The sequence below is a fragment of the Xiphophorus hellerii genome, chromosome 6 (assembly GCF_003331165.1).
Source record: "Xiphophorus hellerii strain 12219 chromosome 6, Xiphophorus_hellerii-4.1, whole genome shotgun sequence".
In the NCBI taxonomy this organism is placed as follows: Eukaryota; Metazoa; Chordata; class Actinopteri; order Cyprinodontiformes; family Poeciliidae; genus Xiphophorus; species Xiphophorus hellerii.
In genome coordinates, this window is record NC_045677.1 from 9,556,514 (window position 1) to 9,577,414 (window position 20,901).

General features: G+C 40.0%; 4 protein-coding genes across 9 annotated transcripts; 3 read left to right on the top strand and 1 right to left on the bottom strand.

Annotated features, from left to right (window-relative positions):
- Positions 1–736: 736 nt before the first annotated feature.
- Positions 737–4,198, top strand: pecr (peroxisomal trans-2-enoyl-CoA reductase). The gene is made up of 8 exons (XM_032565219.1): positions 737–879; positions 1,231–1,364; positions 1,469–1,634; positions 2,665–2,746; positions 2,837–2,933; positions 3,007–3,117; positions 3,377–3,488; positions 3,601–4,198. Exons 1-8 carry the CDS (start codon positions 768–770, stop codon positions 3,681–3,683), a joined length of 897 nt encoding a protein of 298 aa, XP_032421110.1. The 5' UTR covers positions 737–767; the 3' UTR covers positions 3,684–4,198.
- Positions 4,199–4,555: 357 nt separating this feature from the next.
- Positions 4,556–6,238, top strand: ndufb3 (NADH:ubiquinone oxidoreductase subunit B3). Of its 2 annotated transcripts, XM_032565220.1 has the most exons (3): positions 4,556–4,672; positions 5,420–5,548; positions 6,001–6,238. In XM_032565220.1, exons 2-3 carry the CDS (start codon positions 5,421–5,423, stop codon positions 6,149–6,151), a joined length of 279 nt encoding a protein of 92 aa, XP_032421111.1. In that variant the 5' UTR covers positions 4,556–4,672; position 5,420; the 3' UTR covers positions 6,152–6,238. The 2 variants fall into 2 exon arrangements, with proteins under 2 accessions (XP_032421111.1, XP_032421113.1); XM_032565222.1 differs by lacking the exon at positions 4,556–4,672 and having other exon boundaries at positions 5,395–5,548.
- On the bottom strand, positions 6,232–13,928 carry LOC116721466 (UDP-glucuronosyltransferase 1-1-like). Its single transcript, XM_032565210.1, has 9 exons — positions 13,091–13,928; positions 12,132–12,195; positions 11,318–11,466; positions 8,690–8,817; positions 7,722–7,815; positions 7,500–7,625; positions 7,012–7,099; positions 6,696–6,915; positions 6,232–6,618 (listed from the first exon to the last, which is right to left on the bottom strand). The coding sequence occupies exons 1-9, from the start codon at positions 13,631–13,633 to the stop codon at positions 6,348–6,350; spliced, it is 1,683 nt and encodes a 560-aa protein (XP_032421101.1). The 5' UTR covers positions 13,634–13,928; the 3' UTR covers positions 6,232–6,347.
- Positions 13,929–15,090: 1,162 nt separating this feature from the next.
- On the top strand, positions 15,091–20,844 carry LOC116721467 (uncharacterized). Of its 5 annotated transcripts, none has more exons than XM_032565216.1 (6): positions 15,091–15,293; positions 15,923–15,982; positions 16,098–16,537; positions 19,689–19,764; positions 19,841–19,936; positions 20,170–20,264. In XM_032565216.1, exons 1-6 carry the CDS (start codon positions 15,220–15,222, stop codon positions 20,237–20,239), a joined length of 816 nt encoding a protein of 271 aa, XP_032421107.1. In that variant the 5' UTR covers positions 15,091–15,219; the 3' UTR covers positions 20,240–20,264. The 5 variants fall into 5 exon arrangements, with proteins under 5 accessions (XP_032421107.1, XP_032421103.1, XP_032421106.1 ...); XM_032565212.1 differs by having other exon boundaries at positions 15,141–15,293; positions 20,232–20,844; XM_032565215.1 differs by having other exon boundaries at positions 15,142–15,259; positions 20,232–20,844.
- Positions 20,845–20,901: the final 57 nt, after the last annotated feature.

The window sequence follows — 20,901 nt, forward strand, 5'->3', positions numbered from 1 at the left end:
AATGATAGATGGTTTTGTCTTCAGTAGTCTTTTTTTAACCAATAATGTTGGAGTAATTAAGACCCTAGTAGATGAACTGCTCAGGCTTCTGGATCAATTTAAAATCTGTCAAATGTAAATGGTAAAGTTGGTAAAGACAATCTGTGGTTCAGTTGTATTTTTTTCCCAGAGATTATCTCTTCTAATATCACGACAAAGTGTCAGTTTTAACAAATATGTAAAAATGCATTTCTTTAAAAGTTAGATTCTGCAGCTTTAAGGGATTTCAAGTGTACGGAATTAGTTTTTATATGATGAAGTTTGGAGGGATCGATCAGCAGTATACTAAAGAGAAATTTAACTAATTTGATATTAGTGGGAAAGATCAATGTTAGTGAAGTCTGGCAGGACAAGTTGACCCAAAAACGTCCTAGTGAAATTCACTTTTTAGTGATCTCACCCGGTTTTTCTTTTTGTTCAACTGACCAGCAGGTCTGTCAGGTTTACCGATTCTGATGTTGGAAAAATGTTAATTGTGCTATTTTACTCTTTCACACACTTTGGTGAACTGCTTGCAAAACAATATTTAAATCGTGACACTATTAGCTTGCGGTGCTTCATTTAGTATGAAAAAAATAATGTTCATTCAATTTAAAACCCTTTGAAAAGTTCATCCGAAGCCATAAATGTCTTCCAAACGAAATGGATGGTTACGGAGTGTGTCCGGATGGGGGCGCTGTTACTCGAGTAAGAGCTGCCACTCCAGCTGAGTCCTAGTAGAAACCAGCATGGCGGCCTCCAGTGTTTTCCGACCGGGCTTGTTCAACCACAAAGTAGCGATAGTGACCGGCGGAGGAACCGGGATCGGTAAAGCCATCTCTGTGGAGCTGCTGGAGCTGGGTGAGACTAGTTCTGTTTTTTTAAAAAAAGTTAATTTTCTTTACTTTTAATAAACTCAGCTGATATTTCAACACCCATCTAGCGACCACCTCCAAATGAACTACACTACAGATACATGTTTTTAGGTAATAATTAACCTTGAATGTACCCTATCACTCTAAGTACGCACGTGCAGTGCCGTTGTTACGTAACACCTTGTTTTAGTCATATTTAACAGAAGAAGAGCACATTAATTTTAGATTCAGAGGCATATTTACATAAACATAAGGACTTGTCATGACCTCGCGGTCACTTGCTGATCATCATGTCCCTGGTGACCCCTCTGACCTCCTGCTGCTGCTCTGTCTGCAGGCTGCAGCGTAGTGATCTCCAGCAGGAAGGCAGAAAGGCTGGAGGCAGCGGCTCAGCAGATGAGGCAGAAGATCCCCCCCAGTAGCCCTGCTAGTGTCATCACGGTTCCCTGTAACATCCGCAGTGAGGACGAGGCGAGAGAACATGTTCAGACCTCTCTGCTTGCTCATCTGCTTAGCAGCACGAGTGACTGCTTTAACTGGACTGTTGCATCTTGGTTTGTTTTTTTGTGTGACAGGTGAAGGCTCTTGTGTCTTCGGTGCTGAAGCGGTATGGTAGGATAGACTACCTGGTGAACAACGGAGGGGGTCAGTTCAGCAGCCCGGTGGAGAAGATAGCCTCCAAAGGCTGGAAGGCTGTGATAGACACCAACCTGACTGGAACCTTTTACTGCTGCAAAGAGGGTAAGTTCAAGTCAGGCACCTATAGGATAAATATTATTGGGATTGTATGCCATTGGGGGGCACTGACGAATCGGCTCGACTTCCTTAATTTTGGAAGATCGGTGATCAGCCGAAACTTACGTGTGAAGATGATCTTAAACACCGATTTTATCTACTACCTCAGCAAATGTCTAAAAGTCAGCCAGTGTCCTCTTTTACTCTCCCATTAGAGCGGTGCGATTGACAGTCTGCAAGTTTGCAGTTGTCAATAGGTGCCTCACTGTTGCCAACTCAACTTACTTGCTATATTTAGCAACATTCGAGACAAAAAAAATCAGTATCGATCAAAATCGGAATCACAGGTCAGGCTTTTTAAAGATCTGTAATTGGTGATCGTCCCAAAAACTGCAATTGGTGCACCCCTAACTGCAATTATCAGTCTAATCAGATAAAATAAAATTTAACATTTTGCAGATTTTTCATCTCGTCACTTAAGTCATTTTTATACAATATTAGAATTCCATTAATAGATGCAAATAAACGAACAATTCAGTTCCTGTTGATTATTTTTTGGATTACCCGATTAATAATTGGTTAGCAAAAGGTGCTTAATATGAGATTTTTGTTTTATGTACAGAATTTGAACCAGGTGAAGAAAATTATGCCACTATGTAGCACATTTAGACAAAGCTGAATTTTTTTTTTATCTTAATTGCAAAATCTATATATTTTTTGTACAGTTTTAGTTTAATCTTGCTCTTTTTTTTATAGTTTTTATACTCCATTTAACAATTGATTATTTACTAAATTAGTTGACGCTTATTTCAAAAATCAATTTATCCCGATTAATTCGATTAATCGTTCCTGCTCTTAATGTGACGGACCATGATAGAGTAGAGTGCAATTGCAAAGTAGATGAATAATTACAGATTTTTGAAATCTGACAGGCATGACAAACATTTGTTTTATTGCGAAAATGTGCAAGGCTCACAAATACTTGTGTCAAGACTCTTAAGTTCTCTACATGACCACCCCATGTCCTTTCTCTCAGTCTACACAGCCTGGATGAAGCAGCATGGAGGAGTGATCGTCAACATCATCGCTGACATGTGGAAAGGCTTCCCAGGCATGGCGTAAGACGCGTTCCACCAACAAACTGACTAACGATGTGAAAAGTTTCTGCACGCTTCCTGTTACGTCCTGCCGTTGCCTCTCGCTGACAGGCACACGGGAGCAGCGAGGTCAGCTGTGGATAACCTAACCAAGACGATGGCCGTCGAGTGGGCATCCTCAGGAGTCCGAGTCAACGCTGTGGCACCTGTACGTGAAGCTACGAGCTGAGCAGAGTCTATGTTTTAGTGCTGCAGTAACTGGGGTATTTGTTTGGCTTAAGGGAACCATCTTCTCCAAAACTGCGATGGAGAACTATAAGGAGCTTGGACCTCACCTCTTCAAGATGTCCGTCCCATTCAGCCCTGCAAAGAGACTAGGGGTGCCAGAAGAGGTGTGCACTTTTTAAAATACAACCACAATCGTCAACAGCTATTGCTTAGGGTAAAGACATGTATCAAAGATTGTGTTGGAATGCACAAATAGTCCAATAAAACTGCTAATTGAAGACAGAAATCCTTATCAGCCCAGAAAGCTTGTATTATAACTCATGTTATAAAAACATCCATCCTACAATGTATTTAAATTAATTTGCAGAGATATTTAATTACAAAACCTTTAAAGCCATAAAACCCCCACTCTTCTCCACTCAGATCTCCTCTGCTGTTTGCTTCCTGCTGTCTCCTGGTGCCTCGTACATCTCTGGGGCTACCCTGAAAGTGGATGCAGGACAGAGCCTTTATCACTCCCTGTGGGAGATACCTGGTAAGTGCAGCTCGTTATCGCAGCCACACTTAGATTGTCAACCTTCTAAGATTGTTTTTCTACGATTCTCTTTATAGTGCAGCTGATTGTTTCTGTGTGTTTTTGTGTGCAGAGCACAGCTCGTGGCCCGAAGCTCCACAGGGGGAAAACCTGGACGCTCTGAAGGAACTGCTCAAGACACAAAGCAAACTTTAATACATTCCAGAATATGCAAAGAGCAAATGTTTAGATGGCAATTACCACAGACGTACAGCCACAGCGGTAAAACACCAGACCCTTAAGGATTGAACCTAATTTTTTATATGTGGAATGTGAAAATTGTGTGCAAATTTGTATATAATTAAGTAGCAACATGAGTGTAATAATAGCAATAAGATTTGAAATGTGCTTAAAAATATTTTAATTACCATTTTCAGCTATTTTAAAGGTAATGCCATACTTCTTTTTACTTAACACACAAGTGCTTTACAAATGGAAATTTCGTCACTAAACACTAAGAGATTGAAAAATGTAAACCATAAAATATGGGTAGTCTGCCCTTTTACCTGAGACTAAAAATTAGTAATGTAATTTGTAATGTAAGTATTTTTATGCCATAGATAAGGATGGGAAGAGGTAGGAAAAATGTAATTTCCTGATTTACTTGTTTATTCAGTTTTCTAAGCTGTGACCATACATCCATCAATTATATAAATTTCATCCATATTTCAGCTTGACCTCATTATCAACTTTTGTTAGTTGGATTGTTATGGTATATTTACACATGGTAGTGAGAGCTAACTATATGGAGGGATTTTTAATATGTGTAATATAGTCACAGTATACAACAAAATCTATATTTATGTGTTAAATCATGAATGGTAAGAATTTTACTTCTCATTTTATCCTAAACAAGAATAGTGGATATGTGGACATAAGTCTCTGTACAGATGCTACGTTGGTAACCAAGTAACATCGATATATTTTTGGTGGAGTATACTCAAATGAAGGTCAAATTAATTTTTCATAAGCAAAGTATTTATTATTCCAGTAAATATATGTAAACCTAATCACATATTACGTTATGCGTATGCTCGCGCTTTATGGGTTTTTTGTCCCCAACACTTCGCCGTAATTCTGCCGTCAAGTGTCGCTGATTGTCGCAGTCTTCACTTCAGCAGCAGAGGTCACAACAAACCGTTCAGGTACACCTATTTATCTTTTTTAAACTTGACATTATACAGAGTTTTCTGTTGCCATATCTCGGGTTGTGGTTCCACATTATTATCGCAAACGAAGCAGTGAGCTAAAACTGGTCTCGGAGTGAATTTGTAATATCATAGACTAATCTAGCTAGCGTGCTAGCTGAGAAAACACCGACTTCTATCAGAAAGAGTCCAGCTATTAGGTTATCTAAAGACATATTAACGTAAATAAGTGTGTTGTATGCTGACATCGTTGTACTTTGATGCATTACAGTTGTGGTTCCTGTTGTATCTCATTAAAATGGCCTCTTTTCAACTTTTCTTCTAAAAACCTGTAGCATCAATAATATGGCCAGATTAACACTGGTATAATAAAACATACATAATTAAGTGGAAAGGAAAAATGATTCAAACTGTAATTTAATTAGTTTTATTGACGTACATTTTAAGCTTCACTAAAACAGATTAAAAAGCATCTTCATAAATCATGTCTTGGAAGAACGTCACCATACTAAGAGTTTCTAATGAACGTAATGAAATTTGTGAATGTTATACAGCTGCGGTCATAGAAGAGCACAAATGTATAAACCCAGGTTTCTTCTCCTCGTTTTCATTATTTATCTTAGTTACAGTGAGTTGTACTAAACAACATTTACAACCGCAGATTTGATTTATTTTCTAAAAGAAAACATAAAGAGCATTTGAAGCACCAACAAGATGAGGACTGAGAAACATTTTCGCTTTCAGCATGGGAGGTGATCACGGCCACAGCAAGATGTCCATGCCGGACTGGCGGCAGTGGAAGGTGGAAGGAACCCCGCTGGAGTTCACGCAGCAGCGGCTGGCAGCCAGGGGCCTCAAAGACCCGTGGGCACGGTCAGTATTTTTACACACATGCACAAATATCTGAGGGAAGTAAGTAAATTAATTACGGTTCAACAACTAAAGCAACAAATATGAAAAATAAAAAGTTTCAACAGCCAAGTGAACCTTTAAACTAATATTTTAAGGCAACTTTTGATTCAGTTTCAGCATTAAGTTGTGTTGTGTTTACACCTGCCATTGATTGCGCTGACTGTGATTTAACAGAATCGACAAGGTGTCTGTGCATCCTTAGAAAGTCTTAAATTAATGTTTCTCAATTAAGGCCTTACATGTCTTAAATTAATTTAATAAATTACAGTTAGCCTGTAATATGGGCAGAGTTTCCAATCAATTTATCAAAGTCGGATTTTTATGCTGGATAAATCTGCCATATTAACAAGGTTGCGTTTGTATCCAAGGTGATGTCTGACTGTCTTCTCCCCTCTGTCTCTGTCTGCCTGCAGCAACGAGGCATGGAGGTATTCAGGCGGATTCGCGCGCGCGGTCACTCTGTCGGAAGTTCTGTTCCGAGGATTTAAATGGGGCTTCGCTGCGTTCACTGTCGCTCTGGCAATAGAGTACACCATGTTTCCTCCAAAGAAAGGAGGACACTGATTCTCCTCCCTGGAGCCAGCGTTATGTAATTTGATCTTATGATATTCTGCATTTTCAGTTTAATAAAGCTTCTTTTGATCACCTTCATGGATTTATTTTTATTCTTTACGGTGTTTAAAATCAAGATTTTACCACGATTTTAAAACTTCCTTTCCCCACACTGATAAGGATGGAAACGGAGAATTTGCAGCTCCACCTACTCTTGCTTCCTCTTCCTGCTCAGTTTCCTCAGGCAGAGCTTCAGACATTTATACGTCAGTGCCACAAAAACCAACAGCACGGTAGCTAGTACGGCCATGACGTCCAGGCTGTGGTACTGGAACCAGTACAGGTCATGGAAAGCAGGTCTGAGGTGTTTCGCTCCTTTATGTTGCATCACAAATTCAGTCCAGAACACTGACAGATCCAGAGGGTCGATCGGCCGGTCGTTATGAAGAGCCGAAAGCTTCCCGATGTTCTCCTTGTACCTGAGCGCACACACAGGGATGGAACAGGTTGAACTCACAGCTGAGGCGAGGAATGTTTCAGCTGCGCCGCCTCCTACCTGGTGTCATTGATGACCTTGTTCAGCCCCTGCAGCAGGGATTCCGTGGTGAGAGCGGTGATATCCAGCACGACTCCGGCTTCTCTGCTCGCTATCTTGTGTGCGTTGTCGGGCTGCTCTGCGCTCAGTGGTACCATCACCATGGGGACGGCGTGACACAAGCCCTCAAATGTCCCGTGTGAGCCGGCGTGAGTGATGAAAGCTCGAACTCCAGGGTGGGCTTGGAAAAGATATCAAATTATTTACGAAATTAGATGTTTTATATGCCTGAGCAGTGATATGTCCTCCTTCCAGATGTCTTAGATAGATTTCCTACCTAACAGGTCGTTCTGAGGCACCCATTTCATCATCTTCACGTTGTCTGGGATTCTGCTTGGAACCTTGCCAGTGTACCTCCATATCACCTATCAAAAGTGTTAATAGAGCTTTTAGTTTGGAAACCTTGAAATCACATGCAGAAGTATTCACACCTACTGAACGTTTTCAAAATCAGTATTGCATGATTCTGAAATGAAAGGAAAATTCTGAAAAGTGTGGCATGCATTTGCTTTTCAGTACAACTTGTTATTATCATACCAGAGAACAGCTGGTATTGAATTACATTGAGTTGGACTCAAATAGATCATTGTAAAGTATATGTAATGTTGTAAATAATGTTTCTTTTTCCATTTCACGGTTTTGCATTTTGTGTTGGTCTGTCTCTTTAAATTACAACGTGACAAAATGCAAGCATATTTAAGGAGCATGAATGGTTTTACAAGGCACTGGATGGCTTTATATTGTTATCCACTAGTGTCCTTGTACCTTCTGAGGAATCTGGCTGAAGGCATCCAGGAAGGTAGAAGTGATGTCATCTGGCAGCTCTGAAACCATGGTGCCCAAAGTGAACACCACAAACCCATGCTCGCCTGATAACCATGACGCCAAATCCTGAAAACACGTCAGAGCTTCTTAACGTTTCTTCTCACCCAGAGGCGTTAAGGAGGAATGTCTGAAAAGGTTTTAGATTTGGTAAAAATGTCTCACTTCAGGAAGAGGGTTCCTCACTTTGCAATTGATCCCGCCGACCAGGACAACGTTAGGCATGAGAGGACGGGGAAACTCCAGCGTAAAGTCAATCCTTGTGTGAATAGAATTACAAGAAAATTCACACACATTTCTTCATTATTGTCTAAGTCTTGAGGCCTCAGGGAAGGATGACCTTATGCATTTTGGGTCAAAAAAACAAACAGTTTATCTTTGTTTTCTGAACAAATTATTGTTGTGAGCTCTAATAAGATGAAAGGAGACATCCAGATTTTTCTGAGGTATAAGTCCTAAAGTCAAGTTTATAGGAGAACCGGCCCAAAGGATGTGCAAGTTAAGCAGCTACGTTTATGGCCTCAACACCACCAGAGGGCCTCCAAGAGCAACAAGCTAGCATGATAAATATATATGTTTAAAATAACATGTATATTTATATGTTATTTATAAATAACATATAAATGTTATTTATAAATAAATAACACACTAAATGCTGTTACACATGAAAACACAATTTCCATATAATTTTTCTAGATGTTACTCAAAAAATAGATTAATCTCTTCCTGCTGTTGGCTGCTGCCACTGTTGGAGAAATATACGATATTAAACTTGATGATTTGTTTACTGTAAATTTGGTGTTTATCCGCTGATGTTACTTTCAAATATTTCAAATAATATGGCAATCCGTATATCAAAATATATATATATTTTTAGTTTGCTACTCCTGTAAGATTAAAATCAACAGTTGTAATAACACTGGTATGATGTAAGCTAATTACAAATGAGGCTAATAATAGTAGAGATGTTACAGATGTAGAGTGGCTTATGAAGAATAGACCACCTGGTGTCGACAGATGCTCAACACCAGGGAATCTGTATCCCCCTATACCATCACAACCATAGTAGTTGTGATGATGAAAACAAAGTAGAGGAAAAAATACGATAGAAAAATAATCTTGTGACATCCTACCTGAGCAGCCAGATAGCGGACTCAGCAAAAAGCTCTGCCACGCTCACCTTCTCTTCCAGGAAGTCATAGGCTATTTGGTCAAAGTGCCAGTACATCAGCCGGCAAAACAACGGCTCCAGTAACGCCACCTGTGGGTCAGAAACGAAGCTGGACAATTATGAGGGGCCGTTTAGGACAAAATTTACGTTTTGTCTCTCACACACTACCAAAAACTCTCGCATACTCCAAAAAAGTAGCCATGCACACTCCAAAAAATTACGTTTTGTCTCTCACACACTACCAAAAACTCTCGCATACTCCAAAAAAGTAGCCACGCACACTCCAAAAAATTACGTTTTGTCTCTCACACACTACCAAAAACTCTCGCATACTCCAAAAAAATAGCCTCGCACACTCCAAAAAATTACGTTTTGTCCCTCACACACTACCAAAAACTCACGCATACTCCAAAAAAATAGCCTCGCATACTCAAAAAAATTACATTTTGTCTCTCACACACTACCAAAAACTCTCGCATACTCAAAAAAATTACATTTTGTCTCTCACGCACTACCAAAAACTCACGCATACTCAAAAAAATAGCCACGCACACTCAAAAATTACTCACGCACATTCAAAAAATACTCAAATTGCGTATACACACACTACTAAAATGTCACACACACACACACAAACGTTAACTTTCTCGCTCACATACACTACTATCAGCTCGCTCACATACACTGTACTAACAGCTCGCACATTCACAAACGTTAACTTTCTCGCTCACATACACTGCTAACAGCTCGCACACACACAGACGTTTATCTCTCACATACACAAGACTAAAGTTGAACACACACACAGTACTAAGACTCGTTTTATGTATGTGTGAGAGCGAGACTTTTTATGAATGTGTGAGAGCGACACTCTTTATGAATGTGTGAGAGCGAGACTCTTTATGAATGTGTGAGAGCGACACTCTTTTTGAATGTGTGAGAGTTGTCACGGAAGAGGCGGGGCATAATTTTTGGATCAAACTGCGCATGCGTAGATCCTAAACTATAAGTTTCGATTGTTGACTCACTGTATGTTCTATTACTTAGTATATTTGTGCTTTTAAATATATATAGAACGTTTAACTTTCTTGTAGATTAAATGTGCTATAGAAATAAATGAATCTGATTGATTGATTAAAAATAGCAAAATTGCTGTAGTACAATCTGTCCACTGGGTGCCAGATTGCAGCACTGCGGGCAGTCGTTGAATCGTTTAATGCGCCTGTCAAAGTGCTGGTTGCCTCCGGAGAAGATAGAATGGTGTTTAAAATGGCAGCTGCCTGACCAATTCTCTCTCGTTTCGAATTAGAGTTAGCCATGTTCGGTATAGCAAACTCTTTCTTCTTCGGCACTAGTTGGCGCCGGTTAATAATTCCTGTAATACTGGCACCCAGTGGACAGATTGTACTACAGCAATTTTGCTATTTTTAATCAATCAATCAGATTCATTTATTTCTATAGCACATTTAATCTACAAGAAAGTTAAACGTTCTATATATATTTAAAAGCACAAATATACTAAGTAATAGAACATACAGTGAGTCAACAATCGAAACTTATAGTTTAGGATCTACGCATGCGCAGTTTGATCCAAAAATTATGCCCCGCCTCTTCCGTGACAACTCTCACACATTCAAAAAGAGTGTCGCTCTCACACATTCAAAAAGAGTGTCGCTCTCACACATTCATAAAGAGTCTCGCTCTCACACATTCATAAAGAGTGTCGCTCTCACACATTCATAAAAAGTCTCGCTCTCACACATACATAAAACGAGTCTTAGTACTGTGTGTGTGTTCAACTTTAGTCTTGTGTATGTGAGAGATAAACGTCTGTGTGTGTGCGAGCTGTTAGCAGTGTATGTGAGCGAGAAAGTTAACGTTTGTGAATGTGCGAGCTGTTAGTACAGTGTATGTGAGCGAGCTGATAGTAGTGTATGTGAGCGAGAAAGTTAACGTTTGTGTGTGTGTGTGTGACATTTTAGTAGTGTGTGTATACGCAATTTGAGTATTTTTTGAATGTGTGTGAGTAATTTTTGAGTGTGCGTGGCTATTTTTTTGAGTATGCGTGAGTTTTTGGTAGTGTGTGAGAGACAAAATGTAATTTTTTTGAGTATGCGAGAGTTTTTGGTAGTGTGTGAGAGACAAAACGTAATTTTTTTGAGTATGCGAGGCTATTTTTTTGGAGTATGCGAGAGTTTTTGGTAGTGTGTGAGGGACAAAACGTAATTTTTTGGAGTGTGCGAGGCTATTTTTTTGGAGTATGCGAGAGTTTTTGGTAGTGTGTGAGAGACAAAACGTAAATTTTGTCCTAAACGGCCCCTCATAGACAATGGCTATGGTGTACAAACTCTGGCATCATAAAATCAAAATGAAAAATTGTGTTGTTTTTTGTTGTTGTTGTTGTTTTTTGATCACAGTTGACACAAAACTTTTCAACGGATACATTTTTGGTCAATTATGAAATTGTGTCCAAACATTGCAAAACTACACAGCGTTAGCTTAAATTTGGAGGTCGTTTTTTTGCTTATACTAAACATTTTTGATTCAAAGCTGGAGGAGCCATCTTTTATTTTCCACTAGCTGTACTCACCAAAGTGTTGATGAGTCGCTCCTTAAAGCTCATCCTGTCTGTGAATCCGGTGAAGAATCGAGGCACAAAGGAAGGTGGGGAGGGACAGCCTGAAGCCTTCATATCCAGAGAGCAGGGAACCCCCCGCAGTAAGTTAATGGTGGGGATACCTGGAAGTGATTTGGCACAGACTGATGAGAGGGTACACACGATTCATTCACTGATCCCTGTGGTGGCTCACAGAAGAAAATGGCACTATTTCAATTCGATACTTTATTAATCCCAAAGGGAAATTAAATAACATTATTAATAATAATATGTACGAAATTAGAGATTAAAGTACAGATTTGAAAGAGTACCTTTTGAAAATAGGTACTCTAAAGTAAACATACTTTTCATTAAGCCTAGATTTATGTTTTTGACAATTCTTTGGGGTCTGAAGTAATATTCTAATCTTAAATGTGTTTTTATTAGCTGATAGCAGAAAATCATCATGCTTAAGAGAAACGAAGGAGCTAAAACATGAGATTTTTATTTAACTAATCTATATATTGTGTTTCACTTGGTGACTGAGTGACTGAAACCAATGGACCTTTACATATTATTCTGATTTAAGTAATCTAATCCATTAATTGTGAAGAAAATAATTTACTTTCATTAGGTACAGAAAGAAAGATGGAGGGTTATTGGGGATTGTTTGTTTTTTTTTCAAAATGATTGAACCATGACTTGCATTCAAAAAGTTTAGGCACTTGTTAGAATCCTTGTTAAAACGTGTGTGATCCATTGCATGGAAGAACAAATCCACCACCTAATCCAAAGAGGGGTAATTTACCTAGTTTGTGAGCAATTAGCAAGCCCGTTGGGACCATTGGGTCAGTCAGAACTGCATCGAAGTTCTATGAAGGAATTGAGACAGAAGGAGAGGAGAAAAATACTCAGTACTTTGTGTTGGATTTTCACATAAAATACCTTGACGTTTGTGGTTGCTGAGGCATCTGAGACACAATAAATTGATACGTCAATAAGCTTTGGGTGTTGTATGCTGATATTCATTTTTTTAGGAAATGCCTAAAAGATTTAATAGCAGAAAATAAATGGGTAAAAAAAAACAACTTGTTTTTTACTTGCCGTGAAAACAAGGAATCCCAAGCAACATACAGAAATATTCCTTGAAAAGCTTTGTTCTCATGTGCCTGCACTGCATTTTCAGAGGGTAGTTCAGGCAACATACCAGATAAAACTTAAGCAAAAACCATATCTTTTGTGTATAATTGTAATGGAAAATTTAATAATGTTCTCCTCACCCCTCTTCTGCTGTAGATATTTCTACATAGTCTTATCGTGAGATTGGTCAAGCTGCTCTCACATAGACCTCTGCAGTGTCATATAACAGCAGGGGAGACCTCCTTGATCCTGGAGACTATCTAAATGTTACTTCCCCAATGTAGAACTTATCTGCCCTCTTTAGCATGAAAGCACAACCCCCTCTCCTTAACAATGGACAAATGGCAAGACCATCTGTGTTGAGCTCCACAGAATCCCTGGTACATCACTATCAGGGATTCACACCTCTAGTCCAATCAAGTCTCTCTTCTCTGACCAGAACCTATGAAAGGAAGCCAGATCCACTGTTAGTCAGAGCAGACTTGACAGACTCCTTTGTCTCTGGATTTCTGTTCTCACCTTGCAAGGTTTTAATAAATTTCTCATTTCTTCTCATCCAGACTCCTGTTAAAGTATTTTTTTCCACAATAATCTAAAAATCTGTCCCCATGTTGTATATTTACTCACCTGCTGTGCCAGATGAGAAATGAGGCTGGAGTTGAACAGAAGACTCTCTGCTGTGGTGTGAATAAAGCTAATAATTTTCTGGATCTGACCGAATCGCTTCTTTATCTTCTCCATTAAAGACTGTGCCGACTTCTCCAAGATGTCCTTGTGTGAGGCCATCACAAAATCCATGTAGTCCCGGCCATAGGGAACAGGATAGGTGATTGTATCATAGTACTTCCCTGGACCCATCCGTATGCTGAGCTCCGGAATCACCACGGTGACCCTGTGTCCACGCCGACCCATTTCTTGTGCGATGGCTTTTATGCCCACCCAGTGGCTCCCATCCATAGGCACCACCAGCAGGTTACCTAGAAATCCTGAAGAAGAGCCGCTTTTTTCTAGAATGGTGTCGGTTTCTTTGACTTTGCTTGTCTTGACAAGCTTGGGAGTGTCCGCAGAGTCCTTTACTTTCCCTGCAGCACCTCTTCCCTCCACAGCCATGCTCAGGAGGAATAATACCAAAAAATATGCTTTCCTCATTCTTCGACCTTCCTTCTTCATGTATCGCCAATGAAAAAAAATAAAAACAATAAAAAGATTAACCTTAAAACCCTTCTTTCCTCTCCTTTGAAAACAAGTGTGAACTTTTCACGCCCTTTGCTCCTCTTCCTACTGGAGCTCCTCTAGGAGTTACAGTTACATGTGTTCAAAGTCCTCAACAAAAGAAAAACAATGATCTCAGTTTACTGTAGTCAGAGGTCAGAGTGTTGGTTCTTTAGGATTTAGTTACTAAGTGATTACATTTCTCCTGTTGCTGATGTTTCCTCAGCCAAAGAACTGAGGTAAGGTTCAGTGGGCGTCAATAACGGGGTTCACGAGTGTTTACACAAACTTCAGTAATCTCAATCCGGAGAAAGTTGTGGAATTTGCACCATTGATACTGGGCCAAGCCAGCCTTTCCTCTCATTGTGGAACAAACAAACAAACATGCTGGTGACCATTTGAAAGAGCAACCTGAGCAATTTTCTCCAACTTTAATGTTGTTTCTATGGTGAGAAGATCCAGGTGAAAGATCAAATCAAATGTATTTACTGTATATATATAAATCTGTGAATGACTGAAAGATCTTCAAAATGTTGATTTTAGTTTTTCATTTAGCAAAGGTAATTAGAAATGTTGTTTTTGCACACTTTTGATAATGTTATAGTAAAAACAACTACAATACATTGTAGAGAAATGGATCTTAGAGAATTAGTACTGTGAGACTTTTTGTTGATTAGGTTGCAGATACTTTAATAAATAGAGTAATAGATTTCTCTATCAGATAAATAATACTGACTAAAGGTTGACTTGTACCACGTGGTTCTGTGTTAGATACCGAACTGTTTATGTATGACTTAGTTTTTGCTTCCATTTCAACAAATTTTGAAATCTAGATGTTTAGTAATATATGTTCAGTTGAGAAGGAAATCAGAAGATTGCACATTAATTGCTCAGTTCTGTTTAGTCACTCTTCTTTAAGTTTCTAACCTCGCCAGTGACTATTTAGTAAAGATGTACACACCAAAAACACTTCCAAGGATACCTAGGCAAAACATGAGATAAACAATGCTATATTTGCCTATAGTGTGTAGTCAATTTATTATTCTATTGATCATTTACAAAACCAGTGCACAGCTACTACAACTACTACCAACGTAGGACAATTATTGAAGAATTTTCAATTAATCATGAAGTTAGAATATGGCCAAAAAGCTCTACATAGAAGCATGAGTAGGGGGGGAAGTCGACTTGACAGAAGGAACCTTAAAAGTCTAATATTAGAATAGACTTATTATAGAATAATCTATATTTTGGTCTCATGCAATATAGGTAGAGACAAAAATGTGGCGATTGACGAATGTGAAATATAAGATAGCTTAAAAAAACCAATGACCCAGTTAGGTGCAGAGAAATATGTTTAAAATCCTTAAATCCTTCTTAAAAATATGAAATTACTTCGCCGCTATCGCTCATGGCCAGCAGGTGGCGGTGTCATGGAATTCTTCTCTGCCATAGAGGAAGTCTGGATAGAAGTGATGGCTCGTGATTGGCTCGTCGGAGTTCCTTGCATCGCCTCGCGCACCTTTCCTCCCGACTCCTAGTAGATGACGTCCGAGAGCTGCACATTCCAGCGCGAGCCGATGTGTAAGCGCAGTTATCTTCCTCTTAGTTTTAGCAGGTGAATGAAGCAGCTAGGAGCATGTCTGAAGATGACAGCTGTGAGGGAAGTGAGCCGACGTGAGTTTAAAATCCCAACACGGTTTCAGTAGAGAGCGGCGAACCTGGCGCCCCGAATGTCCTGTTTGTTTTTAGCCTAGCCTGGTTTCCCCCTTGGTTCAAACTTTAGCTGGAACAAAAGTGTTAATTTTCGCCAGGAGTTGAACGTTTTCGATCAAGACACGGGTCTTTGCGAGTCCCGCTTAGCTTTTTTCTCGTTTTGTTTTTCGTCGTTTTATAATATAAGTTAACTTCATGCGGTTTAGCTACAGTTTCTAACCGTGATCCTCCTGCTAATCGTTCATTGGATACATTGATACATTTGCCTGACAAAAATGTATCCTAAAATCTGATGCAACTTAGGCGTCGCAGGTTGTGAATTTTATTTTCATTTAGTATCATAACATATCAAGAGTACATATTAAGTCAAGAAAATATTGATCTTTTCTGAAAACTAAATTTCACAGGCTGCCTATTATTGATGTGATGTCAACAATAAGGGAAAGGAACACCATGTTTTAGCTAATCTGCAGCTGTAATATTTCTCTATCTGTCATGGTTATTATTATTTTTTGTCTCCAAATATTGCAGGTATGATACAACTGACTTTGACGTGTCTCACTCACTGTCCATAAAAGTTGAATATTACAGGTAAGCTGGTAGGATTTTGAAAGGGAACGCATAAAAGTCCTTACTTTTGATTGCTCATCCACAGGGAACAGCGTAACATGTGACCGTGTGATTAATCGCTGTTGCTCTTTCACAGATCATTTGAGTACACCCTGAACTGGACAACGGCCATGTCTCTCCGACGATCCTCCAGACTAAAGTTCCCCCAGAAAAGTCCTGCGCCGGACGAAGATGTCGCTCGGCCTCGCGGTAAGAGCCGGAGAGGAAGGACGCGGTTGGAGGAGACCCATGCAGATGAGAGCGAGGGGAGAGACATCATCGACCTCATCGCCAGTAATCCTTTTGCCAAGGAAGGGGCCGCGAGGGAGGCTGTTGGCACGCTCAGTTATGGACTGGATCAGTCAAATGATGAAAGTGGCTCTGAAAGCAGCAACAACAGCATAGATTCCGGTCCGTCCAATCTGTGCTATGATTACAGAGGCGAGCTTTACAGTGACTTTTGCTCGGCTTGCCACAAGCTCTACGAGAAGGCTAAAAGGTTGAAGACGCCGATCAGAAGCAAACTTCTAGATAACGGTTAGTTTATTCGTGCAAGTCCTGTGCTAAGAGAAATTAAAAAGTAAAATATGGTGTAAAAAGTTGTGGATGAGAAAATAGGAATGCATTCATGGTTTAATAGCATTACCAGGGTTTTCGACCTCCCCCCTGAAGTCCCGAAAGAGGGTCAAAAGACCCTGAGTCCAAACTGACGACTCTGATGGCTCAAATTAGCATTCTTCTTCAATTGTAAATGTGGCCATTGACCGTCAGGCCAGAAGGTAGGAGTGTGAATAGTCCATGTTGGGGGTGGGTGTGATCTATGATGGAGGCAGCTCTACAGTAGACTCTCCTGTAGGTAGTGCTCTTCAGTTTAGTTTTGAAGCATACATGAAGTGTTTTTGGAGAGATGTGACCTTTTGCAGCTGATCCATGATGTTGTGCTGCATTATCCAGGTCATTTTGCCAAATGTACATAGAGTTTGCAAAACATACAATCTGTTTCAAGAAATATGCAAAGGTTTTTCTCAAAGAAATTAGTAATGTTTTTCTTTTAAATAAAGCTAAGTGGGTTTAAAATGACAGTTTAGAAATAAACTAACCAAATTAATTGTGTTGATCCACCTCAAAAAAATCATGCAAAAAGTGTAAGCAAAAGAGATCTGGGAGACTTTGCCCATGCAAATTTGCATGCAGCCTTTTGTGCTGTGGAGGATAAATAGGTGACTGCTTCACCTATTTAGTTCACAAGAACTAATGGCATTTATTTCAGTCATTATCTTGCGGGGGGTGACCAAGGTTCCATCACTATGTGACAGCTGGTCAGCAAACCTGGCAAACCCAAGGATCATTGCAACTATGGGCCGAAACCGCTTCCAAGACATCATGCGACACCTACGCTTTGATGACATGCTTACACGCAGTGAGCGAGCGGAGACCGATAAGTTTGCTGCAATCTCTGATGTTTGGGGATCGTTTGTCACTAACTGCATCGCATCCTACAACCCTGGTTGACACATCACCATTGATGAACAGCTTTTTCCATCAAAGACTCGCTGCTGTTTCCTGCAATACATTGCAACAAAACCGGACAAGTTTGGCATCAAGTTTTGGGTGGCTTGCAACTTGAAATCAAAGTACATCTGTAATGTCTTCCCATATCTTGGCAAGGACCCCAGTCGTCCCAGCGGGGAGAGACTGTCCGAGACTGTAGTGATGAGGCTGATGGAACCGTTCATGGACAAGGGCAGAACTGTAACCATGGACAATTTCTTTACATCACTGTCACTTGCACAACGACTGCTTAGCCGGAAAACCACTATCCTCGGCACGGTCAACAAGAGACGCCGGGAAATTCCTCAATCCGCTAGACAGATGGATCGCACTGAATTCACCACTCAGGTGTTTTCAACCACTGGTGCCACGCTGACAGTGTATGCGCCCAAAAGGAAGAAGGCCGTTTACGTTCTCAGCAGCATGCACAGCGTGGTTGAGACTGAGGATACCACCAAAAGGAAGCCAAACACGGTCACACAATACAACAAAACAAAGTGCGGCGTGGATGTGATGGACCAAATGGTGCGGGAGTACAGCGTGCGTGCAGGAACACGGAGATGGCCAGTTGCGGTGTTCTACAACATGATTGACATGGCAGCACTGAATGCACATGTGCTTTATCAGGCATGCATTGGGGTGCAGGAGAGACGGGTGGACTTCCTGGTTGAGCTCGCAAAAGAGTTGGGTAACTCTCATGTGAGTGAGAAGAAAGCACACAAGGAGAAACTGCTTCGGCAACAACCTTCCACACCCAGCTCAGGCAAAAGGGCGAAGTGTCAGGTCAACCATCGATGCAGGAACAATTGTGCAACTGTGAGATGCGTTGAGGCATTGCCTTATTTACAGAACAAAAGCGCCTGTTCACACCTGCTTATAGGATGCTAGCTAAAATCCTTCAGGTCAGTCGACCCGTCTCTGGGCTCCAAAGGTAGAAATGTTAAATGACCCTTCTCTGGTAATGCTAGTTAAAACATAGGAACTCTAACACTGCTACAGAGTTTTTGGGGCGGTTTTTATGATTATCTGCTTACCGTCGGTGAAAACATGACATTTCAAATTTTAATATTACACCAGATCAATGAGATAAATACAATTTTAAATACAGAAATCCTGGCTTAATGAAAAGTATGTTTAATACTTTATCTTAGATTAGATTAGAGAAGCGTTTCCTGAAATTAGGGAGGGAAACTGTTTCCGTGACGTGATTTACATAATCATAATCATTTACTGAAATGCGAATTTCCCCTCTGAGGATTAATAAAGTATTTTCGTTCATTCATAATCTCCAATAACTCCTGGAAAAAAACATCTCCAAGCAGAACAACATCCCCCCAAAGCGCCGCCTCCTTACACTCTTCCAACAATGCTTCAGGTTGTCTCGTCAGACTCGCTCACATCTTCAAGCTCGTCCAATTGCTATTTTTCTAATAAATTAACTTCCAGGTCAAAAAAGATCATCAGTATTAGTCATATTGTTGTGCCTACTCAATAGGGCTGCATTTAACAATTATTTTAGTTATTGATTAACTATATTAATTATGCTGGTAATTGATCCGATTTTTAAAAGTTGGCACATTCTAAAGTTTTTTAATTTAATCACTTGTGCCTTTTTTTTTTTTTTTTTACACAATATTAGAAATAAATCAAAAGATGAAAATAAACAAATAAGCCAATTTTTTAAAATTAAACAAAGCTAGGCTAACCCTAACCCTCTAGTGAATTAGAACCAGGTGAAGCCAACACTGCCACATATTTACAGACATGTATTTTTATCTTAAGTGCAAAATGTACATGTATGTTGTACAGTTCTGGCTTAATTATTGCTTGAATGTGTTGTTTCTTTCAGTAAATGGCCTTTTTCTGAGTCTTTGTAGTCCAGTAAGCGATTTAATTGATTACTAAATTAGTTGACAATTACTACAATGATAAATTAATCACAATTAATCGTTTCAGCCCTACTGCGCACCGTCATTTATCTGAATAGCTATGGTCATGGTTCACCTCATCCTCTTTATTGTACATTTATTCACAAAAAAACTCTTATTCACCATAAACTTTTAAAGAAAGCCGCTGAAATAAGAAATATCTAATCCCCCATCTGACATGGACTCTTACGGTCAGGTTTCTCTTTCAGATCCCAAGTCTCTGACCTGTGACCAATGGGTTCTGATGAAAAGATGGAAGCCTAAAGGACAACCTGGTGCCAGACAGTAAGATACCTGAAGGTGTGTTTAATAATAGCTGCTGCTGTTCATATTCATGCTTATATTGCCTGTGTCCTGACAGGAAGTTGTTAAGTCACATTCAGCTGCATGATGGAATCGTTATGAGACGAGGAGACCAATCCTCACCCTGTTCGAGGCCGCACATTTTCCTCAAGAGGTAAACTGTGTGCTTACCTGTTTTCAGTTTTCGTCATTTTCATGTAAAACAACAGTGACGTATTAGGGTCATTGTATGTAGGGGGGGAAAAAGGAACAGTAAATTTTAGCCCCCAAAAATTCTTGAAAGAACAAGGATAATGTTTAAAAAAATTTTAATTTGCTAGAAAAAAATTTTCTTTAAAAAAGCGTGGAAGAATTTCAAAAGTTGAACAGAAATTTTTGTTTTTTTAGATATAGCAATTACACGCCGTCATATAAAACAAGCTTCACATGTGATATTCCGTCCGTGCCAGGAACCTGAGACGGACCACGGCAGAAAATCAGAAGAAGAAAAAGAGGAGCAGGACGAGGGGGGGTAGTTCTCAAGATTCCCGCGTTGCTAAGCAGAAGCGTCTCCAAAACAACAGTCTGCACCAGCACACAAACACAAAAGGCAAACTCGGCAACCCGAACAGGTTGTCGACCATGCCGAGTTTTTACAGCGACAGCGACCCCGGAGCTCAAATAAGTCCAGAAACGGAGGGTTGTTCTAAAACAAAACAAAACAAAGTGTGTGTGACTGAACTCGCTCCGTCATCAGCGGCCCTGAAGGCCCCAGCATCAGCGGCGGTCCGAGCCCCGAGGAGAGCACCGAAGAAGACGTGCGAGTTCAGAGATCTTCTCGTTCAGCTGCGGGGGAACAGCAGCATGATCGTCAGAGAAACATCCTAACAACATGGAGGCATCCGTCTTTATTGAAGCAGAGGGCCTCTGATTATTTAAACTATTTTTTGAAGTGTTGGGTTTGCTACTCTTAATTCTGTTGGATTTGTTTTCGTTAAATTATTGTTGCAGTTTCATAAACTTTCACATTCATTTATTTCTTGTTTGCTTGTATTGAATTGAAATTAAACATTTTTACCAGTTTATCTTTTGCATCTGTCTCTGTAGTGCAACACCCGCCACATTTATTGCCACCTGTGA